The sequence below is a fragment of the Lolium perenne genome, chromosome 4, assembly GCF_019359855.2.
Source record: "Lolium perenne isolate Kyuss_39 chromosome 4, Kyuss_2.0, whole genome shotgun sequence".
Taxonomy (NCBI): Eukaryota; Viridiplantae; Streptophyta; class Magnoliopsida; order Poales; family Poaceae; genus Lolium; species Lolium perenne.
This window is the reverse complement of record NC_067247.2, coordinates 332,800,408-332,825,268: the sequence shown is the minus strand read 5'-3', so window position 1 is coordinate 332,825,268 and position 24,861 is coordinate 332,800,408. Positions and strand designations below refer to the sequence as shown.

Below are 24,861 nucleotides of genomic sequence, written 5' to 3'. Positions count from 1 at the left end.
GAAGGTTTTCCGTATCGTGGCTCTCGGTACAGGGGGTTTCACGATGAAGGCTATTTGTAGGCGGAAGGGCAGGTCAAGGGGCGTCACGAGGGGCCCAGATGACAGGGTGGCGCGGCCAGGGCTTGGGCCACGCCGCCCTGTGGTCTGGCCGCCTCGTGGCCCCACTTCGTTGACTCTCCGGTCTTCTGGAAGCTTCGTGATAAAATAGGCCCCTGGGCGTTGATTTCGTCCAATTCCGAGAATATTTCCTTACTAGGATTTCTGAAACCAAAAACAGCAGAAAACAGCAACTGGCTCTTCGGCACCTTGTTAATAGGTTAGTTCCAGAAAATGCATAAATATGACATAAAGTATGCATAAAACATGTAGATATCATCAATAATGTGGCATGGAACATAAGAAATTATCGATACGTCGGAGACGTATCAGCATCCCCAAGCTTAGTTTCTGCTCGTCCCGAGCAGGTAAACGATAACAATGATAATTTCAGGAGTGACATGCCGTCATAACCTTGATCATACTATTGTAAGCATATGTAATGAATGCAGCGATCAAAACAATGTAAATGACATGAGTAAACAAATGAATCATATAGCAAAGACTTTTCATGAATAGTACTTCAAGACAAGCATCAATAAGTCTCGCATAAGAGTTAACTCATAAAGCAATAAATTCATAGTAGAGGTATTGAAGCAACACAAAGGAAGATGAAGTTTCAGCGGTTGCTTTCAACTTATAACATGTATATCTCATGGATATTGTCAATGTAGAGTAATATAACAAGTGCAATATGCAAGTATGTAGGAATCAATGCACAGTTCAACCAAGTGTTTGCTTCTTGAGGTGGAGAGAGATGGGTGAACTGACTCAACATAAAAGTAAAAAGAATGGTCCTTCAAAGAGGAAAGCATCGATTTCTATATTTGTGCTAGAGCTTTGATTTTGAAAACATAAAGAGAGCATAAAAGTAAAATTTTGAGAGGTGTTTGTTGTTGTCAACGAATGGTAGTGGGTACTCTAACCCCCTTGCCAGACAAACCTTCAAAGAGCGGCTCCCATTTTATTTTATTTTTGTGTGGCACTCCTTCCAACCTTTCTTTCACAAACCATGGCTAACCGAATCCTTCGGGTGCCTGCCAACAATCTCATACCATGAAGGAGTGCCTTTTTATTTTAGTTTTATTATGATGACACTCCTCCCCACCTTTGCTTTCTCAATCCATGGCTAACCGAATCCTTCGGGTGCCGTCCAACAATCACATACCATGGAGGAGTGTCTATTTTTATTAATTAATTTGGGACTGGGAATCCCATTGCCAGCTCTTTTTGCAAAATTATTGGATAAGCGGATGAAGCCACTAGTCCATTGGTGAAAGTTGCCTAACAAGATTGAAAGATAAACACCACATACTTCCTCATGAGCTATAAAACATTGACACAAATCAGAGGTGATAAATTTTGAATTGTTTAAAGGTAGCACTCAAGCAATTTACTTTGGAATGGCGTAGAAATACCATGTAGTAGGTAGGTATGGTGGACACAAATGGCATAGTGGTTGGCTCAAGTATTTTGGATGCATGAGAAGTATTCCCTCTCGATACAAGGTTTAGGCTAGCAAGGTTTATTTGAAACAAACACAAGGATGAAGCGGTGCAGCAAAACTCACATAAAAGACATATTGTAAACATTATAAGACTCTACACTGTCTTCCTTGTTGTTCAAACTCAATACTAGAAATTATCTAGACTTTAGAGAGACCAATTATGCAAACCAAATTTTAGCATGCTCTATGTATTTCTTCATTAATAGGTGCAAAGTACATGATGCAAGAGCTTAAACATGAGCACAACAATTGCCAAGTATCACATTATCCAAGACATTATAGCAAATTACTACATGTATCATTTTCCAATTCCAACCATATAATAATTTAACGAAGAAGAAACTTCGCCATGAATACTATGAGTAAAGCCTAAGGACATATTTATCCATATGCAACAGCGGAGCGTGTCTCTCTCCCACACAATGAATGCTAGGATCCATTTTATTCAAACAAAACAAAAACAAAAACAAACCAACGCTCCAAGCAAAGCACATAAGATGTGACGGAATAAAAATATAGTTTCAGGGGAGGAACCTGATAATGTTGTCGATGAAGAAGGGGATGCCTTCACTAGTAGGAAAAGCCTCATCAGTGGCGCACCAAAAATGGATTCTATGGCGCATGGGAGGTGCGCCACAGAAACTTCGCCACAAAAATAAGCTTTCTGTGGCGCACCAGCCCATGCGCCACAGAGTTAACGTATCTGTGGCGCACGTGCTCTTAGGTGCGCCACAGAAAAGAGTGCGCCACAGAATTGGTTTGCAGTGCGCCACAGAATTTGCTTGTATTATACACGATTTTGTGCTGCCTCCTGTACACATGCAGTTTATAGACAGCAATATACAGATATACAGGTTATATACAGCAACATTCAGATATAATATATATATCATGTACATTGCACAGATATAACATAGACATCATCATCACATTACTTAGATCCCGATCGAGATACATATATAGTGGCAAGTGTCAAATGTTTTGCATACAACTCTTAATTCATACAAAATTCACAATTTCGAGATACAAAGTAGTCTTCATCCTACAAAGTAGTCTTCATCCGGTTCCTCCTTTGCTCCCTCATCTCTACCCACCAGGCTCGCTTGCATCGGGGTCCTTCATCCAGTTCCTACTATGATGAAAATGTAAGAAAGTGAGACCAACAAGTCCGATGCACAAGAGAAATGGAATAAATGCCTCATACATTGTTGGTCAACACAAATATTAACATTCAGGGACGGTGTAAGTGAGACCAGTCCGATGCACAAGAGATTGATATTTGTGCTATCTTACCAGGCTCACTTACGCCGCTCCCGAGTGTACGGTGACCAAACATTTTAATCATAGGCATTTTGAAAATCTCAAAGCAAATGGAATGACAAAATGGAATAAGTGCCTCATACATTGTTGGTCAACACAAATATTAACATTCAGGGATGGCGTAAGTGAGACCAAGTCCGATGCACAAGAGATTGATATTTGTGCTATCTTACCAGGCTCACTTACGCCACCCCCAAGTGTACGGTGACCAAACATTTTAATCATCGGCATTTTGAAAATCTCAAAGCAAATGGAATGACAAAATGGAATAAGTGCCTCATACATTGTTGGTCAACACAAATACTATGGTCAGAAACCATAGTTGCAGTATACACCGCCGTATACTTTGCAGAAGGGCCCCCTTTCCCCGGTCGGCGTTCCATCAACGGGTGCTTGACGACACAACAACGCCGATCTGCATCTCCGGCGCAGAACCACGGTAGTCCCTCGCTGTCCAGTGAACGAGACCTTGATGCAAAGACCGTGCCGGCCTGCCCAGCATTATGCCGGGCCGTGATGCCGCGCTTCAAGCCGCGTGTCCCGCACCCTGCACTGTTCGCCTTCTTGCCCGGTGAACCAATAGGCTGATCGTTGGAATAAGGAAACCGATGACGGCCGGTCGCAAGATTAAATTGCGATCGGCCGTCATCGGCTTCCTTATTCCAATGATTAGTCTATTTGTTCACCGGGAAAAAAGGCGAAGAGTGCAGGGCGTGTGATCGACACGGCCTGAAGCGCGACAACAGGGGTCGGCATGATGCTAGGGAGGCTGGCACCGTCTTGGCATTAAGGACTCGTTCACGTACTGGACGGCGAGAGAAGAAAAGTGGTGCTGCGCCGGAGAGGCATGTCGGCGTTGTTGTCTCGTCAAGGACTCGTTCACGGAACGGCGGCCAGGGAAAGGGGGGCTCGTCTACAAAGTATATTGCGGCGTATAGGTGACCAAACATTCTAATCATCAGCACTAAAATGGAAGAAAGAGCCAAGTGGTCTCAACTAGATATCATATGCCTCATACTTTGTTGGTCGAAACAAATATTAACATCCAGGGATGGAGTAAGTGAGGCCAGGTAGGATGCACAAGTTGATATTTGTGCCATCACACCAAGCCTCACTTGCTCCACCCCCGAGTGTACGAGTGATCGACCAACCATCTAATCATCGGCAAGTACAAAAACACCAACAAACCAGCAACCATGGTGACATAAGTCAAGATGCTCAAACACACATAGCATGCATGGAGCAGATGCTCCAAAGGGATTATTCATCACTTGGTATATAGACCAAGTGATGCTGTCAAAAGAGAGGCCAATCAAGAACCAGTAAATCCAGTAAGTGATAGATATGCCTAAACAAGCAACAACACATAGCATATCCCAGCTAACCAGATGAGACAAGTCTTGGTAGCCAACTGAATCACCTAGCACCACCTAGCCTTTTAAAACCATCAGAAACAGTCATTTTTCTTCAAAGGATACCACAGTGGCATTCATTTACATGATCCCCTACTGTGGATATCTCTATTTTCATCAAAGCCAACAAGAAATAGAAATTTATCATTACTCAGTTGAGTTCAAAACAAAGCTGGGGTACCATAAGGGATTATTCATCACTTGGTAGTAACCAAGTGATGCTGGCAAGAGAGAGGCCAAGCCTGAGCTAGTCAATCCAGTAGAGATGGATATGCATAAGTAAGCAAGAACACATAGCCTATCCAAGTTAACCAGATAAAACCAACCTTGACAGCCAACTTAATAACCTAGCATCACCTAGTCTTTTAAACCATCAGAAACTTCCCATTTTGTTCAAAGGATACCACAGTGGCATTCATTTACATGATCCCCTACTGTGGATATCTCTATTTTAGTATACCATCATAAGCATTCCATTTAAATCACACATTTTAGTATCTGTTCTTATCCAAGTTTTTGCCTCAGCCTTTGCATCATTGGCTGAGCCAAGACATCAAGCATCTGGCCAGGGAGCATTCTTAGGCCAACCAAGAGCAACTACAAATATGTATGTATACAAGCCCACCAGTAGCATAGTAGCATACCATAAGCTCACAAGAATCCATCAAGTAAATATGTACAGAGACATAGCAACAGCCATGTCAAACACAAGCACATAGGGTGGAATAACAATGTTTGGTCATCATTTAATCATAGACCAAGTGAAGCCTGGTACAAATGGCAAGGACCAGGAATTTGACCAACTCAAGTCACCATGGTTATGCCAACCAATTGAATAGTAGCATCTTCCAAATGGAACTAGGAAGGAAACCATCCCAGATGATTTACCAAGCCAGCAGTTCATGACTGCAAAGGCCAATTCAACCACCAAACCATCCAAACCACCAAGCCTACACACTTATCATTACCCAACAGGATTCAAAATGAAGCTAGGGTCCCCAACAATAGTTGGCATCCATCTAGCTTAAGTAAATACAGTAATAGAATCATTACTGCAAAGTAGTTCATCTCAATTATCTACATTAACAAGATAAAGTTTCACAGATAAATGAATTAGTCAACTGCTAGGCAACAGGGATGCTTGGCAAGCATCATGCATCCATTCATATGCTTTTCAAAGCATAAGCAACCACCAGTACATGGTGAGAAGCTATACAAATCAAGCAACAACACAGTATATCAAGCAACATGCATAGATAGAGAAAGCAGTAAGTAATTATCAACCAATTGGTGATCAAATGATCACCAGAGCTTGCAAACACAAGCCATAGGGGCAGCGGAGGAGGAATTAAGAGGGAGAGGAGGGGAGGGGAGAGAGAGCACCGATGACAGGGGTGGAGGACGAGGTTGAAGATGACGGCAGGGGTGGAGGAGGAGGAGGAGGCGGCGGCTCCTCCACCTTGCCGCGACGGCGGCCCCTCCTCGCGGCGGCCCCTCCTCGCCGTAGGGGCAGCTTGTGCTGCAGGTGGTGGGGATGGGAGGACCGCGGCGGCATGCGCCCCTCGCGGAGAAAGGTGGCGGCGACGGCGATGGCGACGACCATGGAGGATCCAGGTGACCACGGAGGAAGGTGGCGGCGGCGGATCCAGGCGACCACGGAGGAGAGGGGAGAGGGGAGAGGGGATGGGCTCGGGAGAGGGGAGAGGTGAACAGGCGGGGGAGGGCACGGGCGAGATGATATAAGTCCCTTAATTCTGTGGCGCACCCGAGCAGCTGCGCCACAGAATCAACTACTTCTGTGGCGCACTGAAGCCCGTGCGCCACAGAAAGAGTTATTTCTGTGGCGCAGCACGACATGTGCGCCACAGAAATACCTACAGTAATAATTGGTGGTGGTAGGATGTGGGCCCCACATAGTTTCTGTGGCGCACTACCGAAGCGTGCGCCACAAAATTAAGCTATTTCTGTGGCGCACCCAGAATGGTGCGCCACAAAATAATATTCTGTGGCGCATTTTTAGTGGTGCGCCACAGAAATAAGCTCCGCCTATAAGGGTTTTCCTACTAGTGCTTGGGCATCCCCAAGCTTAGACGCTTGAGTCTTCTTGATATATGCAGGGGTGAACCACCGGGGCATCCCCAAGCTTAGAGCTTTCACTCTCCTTGATCATGTTGTATCATCTCCCTCTCTTGATCCTTGAAAACTTCCTCCACACCAAACTCAAAACAACTCATTAGAGAGTTAGTGCACAATCAAAATATACATGTTCAGAGGTGACATAATCATTCTTAACACTTCTGGACATTGCACAAAGCTACTGAAAGTCAATGGAATCGAAAAATCCATCGAACATATCAAAACAGGCAATGCGAAATAAAAGGCAGAATCTGTCAAAACAGAACAGTTCGTAATGACGAATTTTATTGAGGCATCAGACTTGCTCAAATGAAAATGCTCAAATTGAATGAAAGTTGCGTACATATCTGAGGATCACTCACGTAAATTGGCATTATTTTCTGAGTTACCTACAGAGAATTTTGCCCAGATTCGTGACAGCAAAGAAATCTGTTTCTGCGCAGTAATCCAAATCTAGTATGAACCTTACTATCAACGACTTTACTTGGCACAACAATGCACAAAACTAAGATAAGGAGAGGTTGCTACAGTAGTAAACAACTTCCAAGACACAAATATAAAATAAAATACTGTAGTAAAAACATGGGTTGTCTCCCATAAGCGCTTTTCTTTAACGCCTTTCAGCTAGGCGCAGAAAGTGTATATCAAGTATTATCAAGAGACGAAGTATCAACATCATAATTTGTTCTAATAATAGAATCAAAAGGTAACTTCATTCTCTTTCTAGGGAAGTGTTCCATACCTTTCTTGAGAGGAAATTGATATTTAATATTACCTTCCTTCATATCAATGATAACACCAACAGTTCGAAGAAAAGGTCTTCCCAATATAATGGGACAAGATGCATTGCATTCAATATCCAAGACAACAAAATCAACGGGGACAAGGTTATTGTTAACGGTAATGCGAACATTATCAACTTTCCCCAAAGGTTTCTTTGTAGAATGATCAGCAAGATTAACATCCAAATAACAATTTTTCAATGGTGGCAAGTCAAGCATATTATAAATTTTTTTAGGCATAACAGAAATACTTGCACCAAGATCACATAAAGCATTACAATCAAAGTAATTGACCTTCATCTTAATGATGGGCTCCCAACCATCTTCGAGCTTCCTAGGAATAGAAGCTTCGCGTTCTAGTTTCTCTTCTCTAGCTTTTATGAGAGCATTTGTAATATGTTTTGTGAAAGCAAAGTTTATAGCACTAGCATTAGGACTCTTAGCAAGTTTTTGTAAGAACTTTATAACTTCAGAGATGTGGCAATCATCAAAATTTAAACCATTATAATCTAAAGCAATGGGATCATCATCCCCAATGTTGGAAAAAAATTTAGCAGTTTTATCACAGGCAGTTTCAGCAGTTTTAGCAGTTTTAGGCAGTTTTTCACGCTTTGCATTTGAAGTGGAAACATTGCTAACACCAATTATTTTACCATTAATAGTAGGAGGTGCAGGAACATGTGTAGCATTAGCATTACTAGTGGTGGTAATAGTCCAAACTTTAGCTATATCATCTTCTTTTTCATTTTCTTCTCTTTCCCACCTAGCACGCAATTCGGCCATCAATCTTATATTCTCATTAATTCTAACTTGGATGGCATTTGCTGTAGTAACAATTTTATTATTATGATTCTCATGAGGCATAACTTTCGATTTCAAAAGATCAACATCAGCAGCAAGACTATCGACTTTAGAAGCAAGTATATCAATTTTTCCAAGCTTTTCTTCAACAGATTTGTTAAAAGCAGTTTGTGTACTAATAAATTCTTTAAGCATGGCTTCAAGTCCAGGGGTGAATTCCTATTGTTGTTGTAAGAATTCCCATAAGAGTTACTATAGCCGTTGCCATTATTATAAGGATATGGCCTATAGTTGTTACTAGAATTGTTCCGGTAAGCATTGTTGTTGAAATTATTATTTTTAATGTAGTTTACATCAACATATTCTTCTTGAGCAACCAATGAAGCTAACGGAACATTATTAGGATCAACATTAGTCCTATCATTCACAAGCATAGACATAATAGCATCAATCTTATCACTCAAGGAAGAGGTTTCTTCGACAGAATTTACCTTCTTACCTTGTGGAGCTCTTTCCGTGTGCCATTCAGAGTAATTAATCATCATATTATCAAGAAGCTTTGTTGATTCACCAAGAGTGATAGACATAAAGGTACCTCCAGCAGCTGAATCCAATAGGTTCTGTGAAGAAAAATTCAGTCCTGCATTAAAGGTTTGGATGATCATCCAAGTAGTCAGTCCATGGGTTGGGGCAATTTTTAACCAAGGATTTCATTCTTTCCCATGCTTGGGCAACATGCTCATTATCCAATTGTTTAAAATTCATTATGCTACTCCTCAAAGATATAATTTTAGCAGGGGGATAATATCTACCAATAAAAGCATCCTTGCATTTAGTCCATGAATCAATATTATTCTTAGGCAGAGATAGCAACCAATCTTTAGCTCTTCCTCTTAATGAGAAAGGGAACAATTTTAATTTTATAATGTCACCATCTACATCTTTATACTTTTGCATTTCACGTAGTTCAACAAAATTATTAAGATGGGCAGCAGCATCATCAGAACTAACACCAGAAAATTGCTCTCGCATAACAAGATTCAGTAAAGCAGGTTTAATTTCAAAGAATTCTGCTGTAGTAGCAGGTGGAGCAATAGGTGTGCATAAGAAATCATTATTATTTGTGGTTGTGAAGTCACACAACTTAGTATTTTCAGGAGTACCCATTTTAGCAACAGTAAATAAAGCAAACTAGATAAAGTAAATGCAAGTAACTAATTTTTTTGTATTTTTGATATAGCGTATGCAAACGAGACAGTAAATAAAGTAAAGCTAGCAACTAATTTTTTTGTATTTTGATATAATATAGCAAACAAAGTAGTAAATAAAATAAAGCAAGACAAAAACAAAGTAAAGAGGTTGGGATGTGGAGACTCCCCTTGCAGCGTGTCTTGATCTCCCCGGCAACGGCGCCAGAAAAAGAGCTTGATACGCGTACAACACGCGTCCGTTGGGAACCCCAAGAGGAAGGTGTGATGCGTACAGTGGCAAGTTTCCCCTCAGTATGAAACCAAGGTTTAATCGATACAGTAGGAGCCAAGAAGCACGTTGAAAGTTGATGGCGGCGAGATGTAGTGCGGCGCAACACCAGGGATTCCGGCGCCAACGTGGAACCTGCACAAAACAAACAAAGTACTTTGCCCCAACGAAACAGTGAGGTTGTCAATCTCACCGGCTTGCTGTAACAAAGGATTAGATGTATGGTGTGGATGATAATTGTTTGCAGAGAACAGTAGAACAATTGCAGTAGATTGTATTTCAGATGTAAAGAATGGACCGGGGTCCACAGTTCACTAGAGGTGTCTCTCCCATAAGATAAATAGCATGTTGGGTGAACAAATTACAGTTGGGCAATTGACAAATAGAGAGGGCATGACCATGCACATACATGATATGATGAGTATTGTGAGATTTAATTGGGCATTACGACAAAGTACATAGACCTCTATCCAGCATGCATCTATGCCTAAAAAGTCCACCTTCAGGTTATCATCCGAACCCCTTCCAGTATTAAGTTGAAAACAACAGACAATTGCATTAAGTATGGTGCGTAATGTAATCAATAACTACATCCTCGGACATAGCATCAATGTTTTATCCCTAGTGGCAACAGTACATCCATAACCTTAGAGGTTTCTCACACTCCCGCATTCACGGAGACATGAACCCACTATCGAGCATAAATACTCCCTCTTGGAGTTAAGAGTAAAAACTTGGCCAGAGCCTCTACTAATAATGGAGAGCATGCAAGATCATAAACAACACATAGACATAAATTGATAATCAACATAACATAGTATTCTCTATCCATCAGATCCCAACAAACACAACATATAGCATTACAGATAGATGATCTTGATCATGTTCGGCAGCTCACAAGATCCGACAATGAAGCACATAAGGAGAAGACAACCATCTAGCTACTGCTATGGACCCATAGTCCAGGGGTGAACTACTCACTCATCACTCCGGAGGCGACCATGGAGGTGAAGAGTCCTCCGGGAGATGAATCCCCTCTCCGGCAGGGTGCCGGAGGCGATCTCCTGAATCCCCCGAGATGGGATTGGCGGCGGCGGCGTCTCTGGAAGGTTTTCCGTATCGTGGCTCTCGGTACTGGGGGTTTCGCGACGAAGGCTTTAAGTAGGCGGAGGAGATAGGTCAGGGGGCCTGACAGGGGGGCCACACAGTAGGGCGGCGCGGGCCCCCCTAGGCCGCGCCGCCTTAGTGTGTCGGCGCCCTGTGGCCCCACTTCGTCTCTCCCTCGGACTTCTGGAAGCTTCGTGGAAAAATAGGCCCCTGGGCGTTGATTTCGTCCAATTCCGAGAATATTTCCTTACTAGGATTTCTGAAACCAAAAACAGCAGAAACAAGAATCGGCTCTTCGGCATCTCGTTAATAGGTTAGTGCCGGAAAATGCATAAATATGACATAAAGTATGCATAAAACATGTAGATATCATCAATAATGTGGCATGGAACATAAGAAATTATCGATACGTCGGAGACGTATCAGCTACCCCATTGTAACCCGATATATTCGATAATCAAGATCGGACAAGCAGGAAGTAAGGGTTTTACCTCATCGAGGGCCCCGAACCTTGGTAAATCTTTCCCCCCGTTTGTTTGGTATCCAATGTCTCGTGTCAGCCTGCAGGATTCCGTCAACCCTAAGCCCCTCATGGTGGGCATTTCCGGGGAGCAGCATCGTCAACACCCATGAACCTCTCGAAGTGGAACATATTTTGTAGAAATACAGGACCGAGAACTTTAATCTCTTCGACTAGGTGAACCAGGAGGTGTGTCATATTATTAAAGAAGGATGGTGGGAACACCAACTCAAAACTAACAAGACATTGGATCACATCATTCTGTAATCTTGGTAGACTTTCTGGATCGATTCCCTTCTAAGAAATTGCATTGAGGAATGCCCATAGCTTCACAATGGGTACTTGAACATTTTTCGGTAGAAGCCCCTCAATGCAACCTGGAGCAATTGCGGCATAATCACGTGGCAGTCATGAGAATTTAGGTTTTGGAATATTTTATTTGCCATATTTATTATTCTCTTTATATTCGACGAGAAGCCAGACGGGACCTTGATACTGCTTAGGCATTCAAAAAAAGATTTTCTTCTCTACTTTGGTAAGAGCGTAGTTGGAGTAATGAAGTCATGTATCAGTATCGTTCTCTTGATGCATGTTGTCTTGGTCTTTCATACGTTATTGGTCCTGTCGTGCTTCCAGTAGTGTATCTTTTATCTTTCCATTCACGCAAACGTTCTTTGTCACGTGCATCACGTCGATTGAAGAGTGGTCCTCTAGGAATTCCCAATAGGGTAGCTTCCAAAATATAGATTTCTTCTTCCACATGGGCGTGTGTCCGGTAGCATCATTCGGAACAGATTGTCCTCCGGGACCCTTTCCAAAGATTACTTTTAGATCCTTGACCATACCAAATAAATCATCTCCAATAGGATGGCTAGGCTTCTTCCGGTGATCTTCCTCACCTATGAAATGGTTGTCATTCTTTATATCGGGATGCCTGATATGAAGGAATCAACAATACCCCAGGTACACAACCTTCTTACAGTTATCCAAATATATACTTTCAGTCTTATCTAAATAGTGTGTGCATGTATTGTATCCCTTGTTTGTCTGTCCTGAAAGGTTACTAAGAACAAACCAATCATCGATGGTTACGAAAAGCAATGCTCGTATGTCAAATGGCTCCTGCTTATGCTTATCCCACACACGTACACCTTTTTTTCCCATGGCTATTAAAGTTCTTGAATGAATGGCCTTAGGTACACATCAATATCGTTGCCGGGTTGCTTCGGGCCTTGGATGAGAACTGACATCATAATGAACTTCTGCTTCATGCACAACCAAGGAGGAGGAATATATATACATATAGTTACAGACCAGGTGCTATGACTGCAACTCTGCTCCCCCAAAGGATTCATGCCATCTGTACTTAGACCAAACCTTAAGTTCATTGCGTCATCTGCAAAGTCCAGGAACACTCTCTCGATTTTTCTCCATTGTGACCCATCAATGGAGTGTCTCAACATCGCGTTTTTCTTACGGCCTTATTTGTGCCATCGCAATAACTTGGCATGCTCTTTGTTTCTGAACAAATGTTTCAATCATGGTATTATAGGAGCATACCACACCTTGGCAGGAACCCTCTTCCTGGGGCGCTCGCCCTCAATTCACCAGGGTCGTCTCGTCTGATCTTACACCGCAATGCAATGCATACCAGACATGCATCCAAATTCTCGTGTACTGGCAGCGTGTTGATGGCATGTTGTCAGTACATACATACTAGCAGCGCTCCGCCCGCATGCTACCAGTACATCTGGAACTTCCCCTTTCGAAAACACGCTGCCACTTCTCCGTATTATACATATATACATACACAATAGCATACCTACACATGAAGTACAAAATACATACACACATGATACAGTTGTACCAATACCAAACCATTATTTGATCTCAAATGTCAGAACCGAAGATCGGGCACAATTCAAGCTAATTAATTTGTAATCTAAACTAAAATCACATAGATGAGAAATGCAATCACGATGAGCAGCATCACGATGAAGGCGGTCTTCATCTGATTCCTCCTCATCTCTTCAGCTAGATAGTGCGTGTATCTAGCTTCTGCCTCCTACATAGTGTTGTACCGTGTGTAGATACAGTTGCGAAAATGGTGTACTTGTATCTAATAGTCTTCCAAATTGGCATAGACTCCGGGAACCCTACCCTTGTAAACGATAGACGACGGCATCTCTATGCATCAGATAAATAATATACGCCAGTAAAGCATATTCATACATAATGTATGACGTAGTGCCACAACATTCAAAAGAAGTCAAGTACCAGGAGATGAGCCTCATATAAAAGACACACAATAAAAGAGGTGAACCAATAAGACCAAGTCAAATGCACAAGCAATGTGCATCGACATATAGACAAGGTTTTATTGGCTCCCTATTTCATTAGACGGTGCCAGAGTATAATCATTGGCAAGTACATTCGAATATAGAGACACACGGCAAGAGGTCAACCAACAAGACCAAGTCAAATGTGAAACAATGTGCAAGATCAGTTTACAACACATGACTTATAGATCATTAAAAACTAAACCTAAGAAAGTTCATCATACAAATTAACAAGAACGAGGGAACGAGCCGAGGCCATCAAATGTCACGAAGTCCCGCTGGTCGCCCTGAAGTTGACAGAGCTCTTCTATCTAGCACTGACATGGTTTTACAGGGCCAGAGTAGAACAACCCCTCCGAACTGCAGACATCCTTCCTAATGAGTTGCCCAAGCTTATGATGAATGCGATACAGCTCAAATCTAAAATCTTCCTCGCTACAGTTTGCAAAGTCCATGAGCCATGTTGTAAGATTAGATGGCTCCACAAGTAGCTGATGATCCCGTAAAAACTCATGCATGTGATGGATTGCGTAGAATGCCTCCATCGTGCTATCTTTTGGTTGCTTCATGCAGTGGAACTCTGTTTTTTGGACGAATACATGCCTTCCTCTGATGACTACTTCTCTTTTCAAGTCGTTACCCTTCAAGTAGTTTTTCATGTTGGTGTAGTTTTTTGGTTTCGCACTCCCCTAGTCAAAATACACGGCGTGCAAGTGTTGGATCCACAAAACAATGAGGGTGCAACATTAGTCTCTGTGCAACACAATTTAAACAGACCATTATGTACTCAAATCAAACATAATGAAATAAATATATATGAAAGCATCTTGTGGCGCTAGCAAGTGACTCTCTCGGGAAAATAAGGAAGGACAAACATTTCTTTGTCCTTATTCATCAAGAAGAGACTTTTCATGTAATGTATCGCATTGAGTCTGTACTCATAGGTGACCAAGTAGCTCTCATACAGTTAGTAGGAATCTGCTATCGTCAATCTCGGGGATAACTCTTGCTCTTTCTGACCTGGTAGGCCTCAACAAGCGTAAATAGGCGAACAAAGTTTCGGTGGAGTCTATTCGTGCGAAACATGGAGAATATGTCTTCAAATCTCAGGAAAAACACGTCGCGGGGTGTTTATCGACAAAGTCCAAGCCCTTAGGAACCTTGACGACAAAAAACGGATATGTTGGAGATTCCATACAAATAAGACACATTTCTTCTTCAAGAATGAGGTCATGTAGAGTATTCATATCACCGGGAAGCTAGGTACTTGTCCCACGATAATATAGGTTCACCCGCCACATGATATTGCCGGTCTTGCGTGTAGATCTTGTCCACAACCCGGTTTGTCTGGCAAGCGAAATAATCCTTTTCCTTAGGTCTTTTATGTCCCTTTTTTCAAAGTAGGCTCGGTAGGATCTGACAACACATGAGATGCAAACCCGATAGAATCTGACGCCACATGTGCTGGAGGCTCGTCAAAATCAGACGCCACTTTTCCTTGGTACTTGGATGTGGCCCTTATCGACCTCCAGCAATCCAATCTTCGATCGAATGGATCAAAATAGGAAGGTTTTTGTTGACCCTATTTTCCACTTGGTTTTCGACAATGGTGGTCATGTTTGCTTTCAGGGTCGCCAATTCTTGCTTCACTAACTTCTTCTCAGAGGGCACGGACCGTGTCTCCATTTTGTTCTTCGTCTCGACTAGAACCGCTTGAAGATGACCCGGGGACAACGTCATTGTGTTTTCCGCCAAACGACATGGCTAGCTAACACTAATCAAAATTTAAAATTATTAATAATCAAAAAAGGAACACGGAAAATTTTGGAAGGACCTTTGCAAAAAAAAGGACATATGGAGTGCTAGAAATTTGTTGAAATGGAAATTAATCAACATTCCAACAAAACATGACAACTCATATTCCTGTAAAACAAAACATTAAGCATATCCATGTAATCACTGCAAAACAAAACATTAGGCATATCCAAGTAATCACCACAGCAAATCAAGCATACCTAGTGTAATCGGCAACTCACATAGGCATTTCATCAAACAGGTTCATGGCGCGCAGTTCATACCGGGTGCGGCGGGGGAGGGGGCGCGGCTAGGTCGGCGGCAAGGAGGCACAGTGCAGTGCGGTCGGTGGCCGGCGACGGCGAGATGCGAAGCAGCGGGGGTGAGAGGCGTGGCGGGTGGCGGCGTGGAAGTCGAGCTCTGCTGTCTAGAGAAATTGGGGGAGATGTGAATTGGGGGTACTGAAACATGTGTCGCTGAGTTTTGGTTTAAGTCAAAGTAATAGAAGTGGGCCAGAGTAGGGTACGCTGCTAGTATTAGGCGCACCCCTTTGCCGCAAACTATTGGCAGCGTGCGTTCATGAATGCACGCGATTGAGAAGTCGTTACTAGTGGCGTGCAACCAAAGCCGCACGCAGCGGCTAAGTCCTGTGCCCAGGCGTAGCTGGGGCCCACATAGTAGTCGCGTGCTCCCCCCCTCGGTGCGCTACCACTACTAGCTTACTAGTCGCGTTCCCTATTTTTTCCCGTAGCTAAAATAGCAGCCACGTGCCGTTTCTAGGACCAGCTGCCATTAGTCGGGCCCGTATAGCCTTTTCCCTGCTAGTGTCTGATGCCTCTTGATCTTCAGCTTCCCCCATTGCAGTATCACCGTATTCAGGGAACATAGGATAGTTTTCATCATCTTCTTCTTCTTCTTCATTGTCTTCCATCATAACCCCTCTTTCTCTGTGCTTGGTCGAACAATTATTGCTAGGCATGAAACCAGACCGAAGCAGGTGGGTTTGAAGGATTCTCGAGGAAGTGTAATCCTTCTTATTCTGACAGACACCACATGGACAACACATAAAACCATCCCGATTGTTTTCCTCTGCCACACCGTGAAAATAATGCATGCCCGCAATGAAACCGCAGTACGTCGGTCACCCTACATCCATTTCCGGCTCATATGCATTATATAATTAAGTATATCAAAAACCATTACATAACATTATGAATATATAGAGAAGCGATGTACATTGACACATGCATGGATAAAGTTGTTAACCTCGACCGAGGAGGAAAAAAGAGGAGAAAGTAGCTTAAGTGTGGCTCGGGCACTTCATATCATGTTTGTTTTGTGTGAACTCAAGTGGCATCATGCTCTCAGGAATTCATTGAGCATCTCTTGTGCATCAGAAGGGAAAGCAAACCAACATACACCTCTGAAAGCTAAGTGTGGCTCACACAAAAGTTTGGGCAGGCACACGGTGATATATATATAGATGGCCCTTTAGTCCCGGTTGGAGACACCAACCAAGACTAAAGGGGTTGCGGCCGGTTGCATGTGTCTTGGTTGGTGTCTCCAACCGGGACTAAAGGTGTCGTTGGAACCAAGACTGTTGCTGGACGTGCCCCGTGCGCGTCCTAACCGTTGTAACCAGGAATACTGCTAACATTAGTTCCCTTCCAAACACGGCCGGAACTAATGCTCCAGGCAGCTCCGAACAAAAGACACATTTTCTACGAGTGCTCTTAATTTCAGTGTATCCAAATTATGAAGAGGCTAGTTGTAATGTTTAAAACTTTTAAATAATAAAGCGTCCGTTATCGAAAAACGTTTTCTTCCTGAAAACATGATCATGACTAAATCAAATGATGCTACATATGATCAGAAAAGTGTAACCACGACATCCGTGTACACAGCTTAAAGAGGTGTGCCAGCTTGCTATAATTTTCCAGGACCGAAAATAATTAGCGCTGTTTCTTTCGATCGAAGCGGAAAACCAAACTAAGAAGTTAGGTCTTTTTCCTCTTGCATAAATGTAGCCGGACTCTCAATCCAAACTCAAAAGGGATTGTTCCTTTCAGAACCCAAAACACCAACGGTGAAAACAACAGCTTAACACACACCCTCAAGCATGAGATACGAACTCGAGGGGTCGCCATCATAGTTTCGTGCAATGTCGATCTCCCTGTCGAGGCCTGCTTGGAGTACATGTTTCGAAAAAATTGAGGCGATCACACTTATGCACATCACATACATTGATACATAGGATCCTATATGGACGAACTTACATAGTACAAGGACGATTAGTCATGCACACTTACACATGTACACCGACAAGTCTCAGGCATACCATGTATCCATTCATCGTTGAGATCTGATCGATCGGTCGAACAGCAGATGGCGACTGGAAAGTGGCGATCCACTGCTCGATGAACCAATAAATACATCAAAATACTCAAGCAAAAGTCGAAAGCCACATACACATGTAAAACCACTCAGATCGATCAACCATGATTGTATTCGATCGACGATACGTACGTATATGTAGGCATGTAGCGGGTTATACGGCCGGATTGATCGATCGATCTCAAGGAAGGGAGAAAGTGAGGGAGCGCTGAGAGCGGTCGTAGTCGTAGGTCGTACCCAACAACACGAGAAGAGGTAGCAAAAGGCGCAATTGGATGGATGTGCCACTGCTACCACCATCGCGTCGCCTCGCGCGATCTCAACAGGTTTCCCCTTGCTCCCATGGATGGATCGGTCGAGTCGAGATGCGCGTATCGTGTATGTTGCTTGTCTCGAACAACTTTATGGGTGTCGATGTGCTCGCGTGGGTCCGGTCCCGCCCGCATTATTGCGAGAGTAGAAACCCTACCCCATCTTCTCCCGGCCGGAGACCTCACCACACTCTCTCCCCCCTCCTCCTTCATCTCCTTCTTCTACCTCCCCCCTCTCCCCACCTCCTCATCGTCGCCTGTTAGTTGGTCCTCGAACACGCCGACACGCTCACTGTCTCTCGATCTCCCCGGCCGGCTTCTCCAGCTACCTGCCTCCTCAGCCACCGGCGAACACCCGTTACCGAGCATGCAGAGCATGGATTTGGTGTCCCCGTCCGAGCACCTGTGCTACGTGCGCTGCACCTACTGCAACACCGTGCTCGCGGTAAACTCCTCGAGAAACCAGAGCCGATCATCGATGATCATGGATTTTCTTTCTTTCCTTGCATTTCATGTGTTAGCTAGCTTACTGGCAAGGAACTGGAGAAAGGACCAAAATCAGTCCGGCCCCCAACTTGTTGCTTTCTAGCTCTCCCTGATTGGAGGAGCACGCACTGACTAGAATTTGATGTTCATGCGAGAAATGATTGATGTGTCGCCTGTACATGCTTTGCCAGTCTCTTTTCCTATGCAGTGTTTCCTTGGTTCTTCTTGATTCTTTTGTCCTAGCTAGCTAGTGTCACATGTTCCATCTTTCACATCCCTTAGGTCTGGTGGTTCCCAGCTTCCATTTCTCCTATTCTTTCTTGTTACATGCATGCTGGACTTCAGATTTGACAACACTCCGGATTTAGTATTTTCTATACTCGCTCTTCCTCCCTCTTTCGCAGACACCTCTCTTTTTTTGTTCTTCCATCGATCTTTCTTGCACAAGTTATTAAGTCCGCCACTAGTGACATGCAAGCGAATTAGCTGAGCTCACTGGATCACATTTTATAGCACTGTTGTGTGATTGATTCTGTGTGTGTTTTGGGTAGCTGCAGGTTGGAGTTCCATGCAAGAGGCTGATGGACACCGTGACTGTGAAATGTGGTCACTGCAACAACCTCTCCTTCCTCAGCCCGCGGCCGCCGCCCATGGTGCAGCCGCTCTCCCCAACTGATCACCACCACCCCCTGGGGCCGTTTCAGGTCTCTCGTCTCTTCTCCTCTCCACACCCATCCATTTATTTGCTTCAACTTTGATTTGTGGTTTTTTCGCAAAAAAAAACTTTGATTTGGGGTTTATTCCTGCTGTTTCTCTATCTAAAGAGATATGGTATACTACTGGTTATGAGGAGAGAGAGAGTGATGAAGAACGGTGCAGGAGATAAAAAAATTGCACTAATGGAATAAATAAAACACAAGGAAAAAAATTTCTTGCACATGGCGTGTGGGATTTTCTCATGAAATATGGCCACCGCTTGCTTTTTTTTGCAGTTTGCGTCAGTGTTCCTTTTCCTTGATATGTTCTTTTCCTCTCTCTCTCTCTCTCTCTCTCTCTCTCTCTCTCCCTCTCCCTCTTATTGAACTACTCAAAAGTACTGTTTGCAAGGCAAGATTAAACAACGCTGGACAACAAAAGATTTCTTTTGCTCGTCTGTGACCTGAGAAAGCTCACACCGCTGCCAAAGCCAGAGATGATGTTTTTAAGGCATCATTCAGAACCTAGAAGCAGCTCTGCTGTGGCATTCATGGTTTCCTAACTCATATTCTGGAAGCAGATGCATTAATTCATTACTAGTTTCGAGTTTTGACTTCCGGTGGAGATCTGGAAGCGTGGTTTCCATATTTCTAGGAAATATGATTTCACCATCGTCGTACATGGTTAACATTTTGAGATCTTGGGACCTTGATTCTTATATGGCCATATATTTCTTCCTGTTAGGGATGCACTGACTGCAGGAGGAACCAGCCGCTGCCACCGCTCGTCTCGCCGACATCAAGTGATGCCAGCCCCAGAGCTCCCTTTGTTGTCAAGCGTAAGTAGCAACGAACTACATCATGCCTTCATAACTTCTACCTTCCTTTTCTTCGTTTGTTTCTTTCTATTTTTGCTCCTTCATGCTGGTAGTACATGATTGATTTGTTTCAGACTTTCAGTTCTTTTAGTAATTAAGGAAATCAGGTGAGCAAAGTCTTCGGTTCTTCTAATCAATATTTATTTTCATTTGAGTGTAGCCCCAGAGAAGAAACACCGGCTTCCATCTGCTTATAATCGATTCATGAGGTGAGAAGGCATTTTTTTTCTCCTTTTTGTCTGTCCAAATGCATTATGTGTCCTTCATAGTACATGTGATCTCATACATGCTGTTTATGGGCTCTGATTTAATTTTTGGTTCGGGGATATTTTTCCTATTTGATTAATTACATGTACGACAGAGAGTTTCACAAGATCTCCAGATTATGTAAGCAAGTGCACGTTTGACTTTTCACTATCTTAGAAATAAATATTTCAACTTTCAAGTACTGCCGAGGGACATCATTTCCTATATGCCCAATTTGTTTCTGATAGTGATTAACAAGCTTTGAGATTTTTTTTTGTTAATGTTGATGGATCAGTACAATGTAGTATAGGCTAATATACAAGTGTAATAAATAATGTCCATTTCCACTGGTTAACCAAGTAGAAAACTTTTTTATACAGAAGCTAGGTAGATCATGGTGCAGCGGATGTTATTCCTCAATAGGTCTCTTTTAGTGACTTCACATGTGATGTAGTGTATCTAAATGCACACATGAAAATACCCTAGAATGAGCATATTCTTCTCCATCCACTATATGTCTCAATTTATATTGTACCAATTTATTAAGGGCATGCATTTTTATTGCTCTTCAAATAAAGTTATGCACACTAGGTCCCAATCTGAAGGCTTCATAAAATATATAAAAGAATATTATAATGGAAGGATATTCTTTTTCATTCTGAGTTGGTTTTCCTATATGTACAATATTTCTTGTATATCTATTAGTTTATTATTGAGGCATTATCATAATAATATTTGTTTTCCATATAAAAAAATACATAGGATGTACATATATATTTGTGCTGTTTAGTGTATAAACATCGGAAGAATGCTGATCTACCTCTAGAATGGCAATAATAGCCTATTTACTGGATTAAATTGCATACTACTGAACTACACAAGAATATATCTCAGTAAGGATTTATATATATACTACATATGTATGTCATCAGACATTAATAAACAAACTGCGTCTATTTACACAACATTTATTGGTTTCCATCTAGTAAGAAAAATTGCATTTCTTTCATTGTGTACTGCAGGCGCACTTGAGTTTATTTCTGGGGTAAATAAAAAATAGTTCACCAAAACCACATGACATAATACAAATTAATATGCACACACTTGTAAAAAGATCTATTCAAATGACTATCCATGCATATATGTACACCGTCGTAAATTTCTTTCAACATTCATATTGTTGTGGTGAAATTGGACTACTTTCATGCATGGTTATATTTCACAATGCCCTAGCATGTACTTGTGTGTGCTTTTCTATAAACTTAGAACACCTCTCAGAGGTGAAGTTCTAAATTGAACGGTTTTATTTGTTATGCAAATTTATCCAATTCTGATATAAAATTAGGTGTTCATGAATTATTCAAACACTGAATTTCAATACAATGTTTAATTTATTTGTCATGTTGGAGCCCGAATAGGTTTGCTTCTCGAAAGTAGATTTAGTGGAATAGGTTTGCTAAAACTAATACAAGTTTCATTTTGACTCTTTATTTTATTAAATTGGTATATTCTATTGTGTGTTCTCTACATCTCTATTTGAATCCCGCCAGGGCAACTTATGAGTCAAAAATTGACTATAGTAATATACTCAGAAAATAACACGTGTATATGTATGTTGTACCATATATTACTGCACCTACCACCTGTTCTCGCTGTAACAAACCACATGCATGCATGTGTGGCAGGGAGGAAATACAGCGTATCAAAGCTGCGAAGCCAGATATCCAACACAGAGAGGCCTTCAGCATGGCTGCTAAGAACGTAAGGCACATTGTGTTCACCTCCTCTGTCTATTTAATTTATCTCTCAAACAATTCCATCAAACTGATATATATGCAGTGGGCCAAGTGCGATCCTCGCTGCTCATCAGCTGTTTCTGCTTCCAACAGCACCCCGGAACCCAGAGTAGTATTGCCCGGTCCTCAGGTAATTCATCAAGTTAATTAACTGTGTTAATGCGAATTTGGATATATGATCGATGCTTAACTAATGTCCATCATGGATATGTAGCTGCAGGAGAGGGTCACCGAGCAAGTCGTTGAGAGCTTCGACATCTTCAAGCAGATGGAGCGCAGCGTCTAGACAGCATAATGGATGCAGGGATCGGTACCACTACCGCGTCGGTCGACTGATCACTTATCAGCTAGCTCATCATCGTCAGGCGCTATGCATACATATATTGCATGCGCGCGCGTGTGTTTAATTACTGCTGCTTGCTTCTGTCGCGTTAAGTTTCTGGTGTTGTATGTTATATTTGCTGTGTCTGAGTGTACGTACGAACCCTTTAATTCTGAACAGCTGCTACCTTATAATATTTTTCATCGCAATTGATCTTACCTGGTATATCATATGCATAGTTTACAGGTAGATTTTTCCAAGATGCATCAGCACCGCGTTTTATAGTATGCACAAGTGGTCCGTCATGTAATTTTGATCTTTATTACTACCTCTGTCTATACATAGATGTCGTAAGTTTGTCTAAATTTAGATATATCTAGACACTCTTTAGTGTATAAATACATCCTAATTTAGATAAATCTCTGACCCTAACCCCTCCTCTCCCGAACCCCTCCCCAACCCTAACCGCCGCCGGGGCAAAGACCCGCGGGGCGTGGCGGCGGCGGCGGCGGGGGCCTTTCCTCGCCGACGTAGGGGACGGCGGACGGGCTCTTCCCTCCTCGATGCATGCGGCGGCGGCCGGCACGGATGGTGATGGGCGGCGGCGGCTCTGCGCTGCGGTCCCCCCTCCCCTCCCGTAGGCTTCCACCCGCAGCACACCGGCAGGGACTGGTGATGGGCGGCGGCCAGGCCCTCGGTCTGCGCCATGCCCTCCCCCCGCCTCTCGTCGGTGCGTGGAGGCGATCTTGGGCTTCTTCGGCGTCACGAGGGCGCCCGGGGCAGCCGCCTTGGGTTCGACGGAGGAGGTGGCTCTCTTCTACGCCGGAGAGGGTCGGCCTGCGGTTGGTGGTGGTGGATCTTTTGATCTATCACCGCGATCCGACGGCGAGATGGAGGGGCATGGAAGCCGGCGATGGTGTCGCCGGTGGAGGGTTGGATTGGCCAGCCCGGGATGGTCGCCGACGTCGGGGTCCAACCTGTATAAAGGCGGCGGTCCTAAAGCCTCTCTTGCGTGAAGAGGAGGACCTACCGGAGGCCTGGACTCGTGATCTGGCCGGTGGTTGAGTTCTGGAAGGCTCCGCCGGCGAATGTAACAGTGCTTTGTCAGGAGTTTGCTGGATCAGAGGTATTCGGTCGTGCGCACCCATGTTTTTATTCCGACCGATTGGTTCTGGAGGGAGGGGCGCGAAGCTCTTTTTCTGTGTTGACATCAAGTGACGTACTATGGATCCATGATGAAAGTTGGAAGAAGAGAATTTCATGAAGTCCGGAGGGGAGGACTAGCTAAGGGAGGTTCAAGTCTCCGCGCTGTTGAGAGACTTGCTTGGTGTTCTGGGCTTCAGAGCAGCGGTATGAAAGTGGGGGCGACAACACATGTGAAATGCAGAGTCCTACCTTTCAGGGTGAAAACCCAAGGTCTGGCCTTAACTGGTTGTGCTTGGCAATGGCTTTGGTGGAGGCATTGTTTTGAGAGCGGGGGTATCTTCAGGGTGAAAACCTAAGATCTTTGATCGGGCGACGACGGTGTTTGAGCACTGTTTCCTTCTTGGAGGCGTCGTTTTTTGGAGAGTCTGTAATTCAGGTGTTGTCTTAGCGGTCGATGTATTGCTGTTGTTAGGCCCGAGATAATGTAGCGGGACTTTTGTTTCTTAGTTTTCTTTTCCTTTTTTGGTTGTGTGCATCCGTAGTGCCATTAGGGTGGTGCGTTGTTGCAGAGGCTGGGTGTAATTGGTATCTTCTTGATATTAATATATTCCCTTTATCGAAAAAAGATAAATCTCTGACATCCTTTTATGGATAGGGAGAGTACGTTTTTTGGATCAACTATCATCAATATTTTATGAATATGCAAGTAAAAGAGTGAAAAATGCCTTTATTTTGGAACGACTGTTCATCACACATATAGTTCAGTTAATTGTATCAATTGCACCTAAACAAGCTCAATAGTCACATGTTAGTTCATTTCCAAAGATAGAGCCGCACGCTTAAAAAAAAAACATCTTCTATGATATTATTAGCCAATGTGGTACTTTTGTTTGTTTTAATAACTGGATGCTAGCTAGCTAGGTACATTCCTAGCTAGGACGGTACTTTAGTTGGACCATTTGGAAATATGACGAACAGTAATACTAGTACGTGATTCTCGCTGAACTAGCTATGCCGTGCAAAACCATCACATAAGTGAGGACCATTCCAGCTATTTGTACCCATCTTACATATTCCTCTGCAGCTATAGTGTAGCTATTATCCCCATAGACACATTCCTCTGTTTTATATAATGCGTCCATTCTTGGAGCCGCCTTGGCTATATTTTGGAACCGACTGTTTCACAAAGTTTTCTGCACCGACTAATATCACCAATATATTTGATAAGAGTGGCACAAAAAATAAAACTAAGTCTAGAATACACGTAGGTGTTTCAATTTTATTTTTGTCGATA

The 24,861-nt window shown here is 43.1% G+C and overlaps 1 protein-coding gene across 2 annotated transcripts; it reads left to right on the top strand.

Moving 5' to 3' along the window:
* The first annotated feature begins 18,177 nt into the window (after window positions 1-18,177).
* LOC127296493 (protein DROOPING LEAF) lies at window positions 18,178-22,630 on the top strand. 2 transcript variants are annotated; one of them, XM_051326586.2, is made up of 7 exons: window positions 18,178-18,443; window positions 19,036-19,188; window positions 19,925-20,018; window positions 20,218-20,266; window positions 21,989-22,064; window positions 22,143-22,229; window positions 22,314-22,630. In XM_051326586.2, exons 1-7 carry the CDS (start codon window positions 18,366-18,368, stop codon window positions 22,383-22,385), a joined length of 609 nt encoding a protein of 202 aa, XP_051182546.1. In that variant the 5' UTR covers window positions 18,178-18,365; the 3' UTR covers window positions 22,386-22,630. The 2 variants fall into 2 exon arrangements, with proteins under 2 accessions (XP_051182546.1, XP_051182547.1); XM_051326587.2 differs by having other exon boundaries at window positions 18,179-18,443; window positions 19,042-19,188.
* Window positions 22,631-24,861: the final 2,231 nt, after the last annotated feature.

What these genes read in the sequence shown, in the direction of transcription:
- LOC127296493 (XM_051326586.2), top strand. Translation starts at nt 18,366, where the DNA reads ATGCAGAGCATGGATTTGGTGTCCCCGTCCGAGCACCTGTGCTACGTG. An exon ending in AGCTCCCTTTGTTGTCAAGC is followed by an intron (nt 20,019 to 20,217) that starts GTAAGTAGCAAC and finishes ATTTGAGTGTAG; the next exon opens with CCCCAGAGAAGAAACACCGG. An exon ending in TAGTATTGCCCGGTCCTCAG is followed by an intron (nt 22,230 to 22,313) that starts GTAATTCATCAA and finishes ATGGATATGTAG; the next exon opens with CTGCAGGAGAGGGTCACCGA.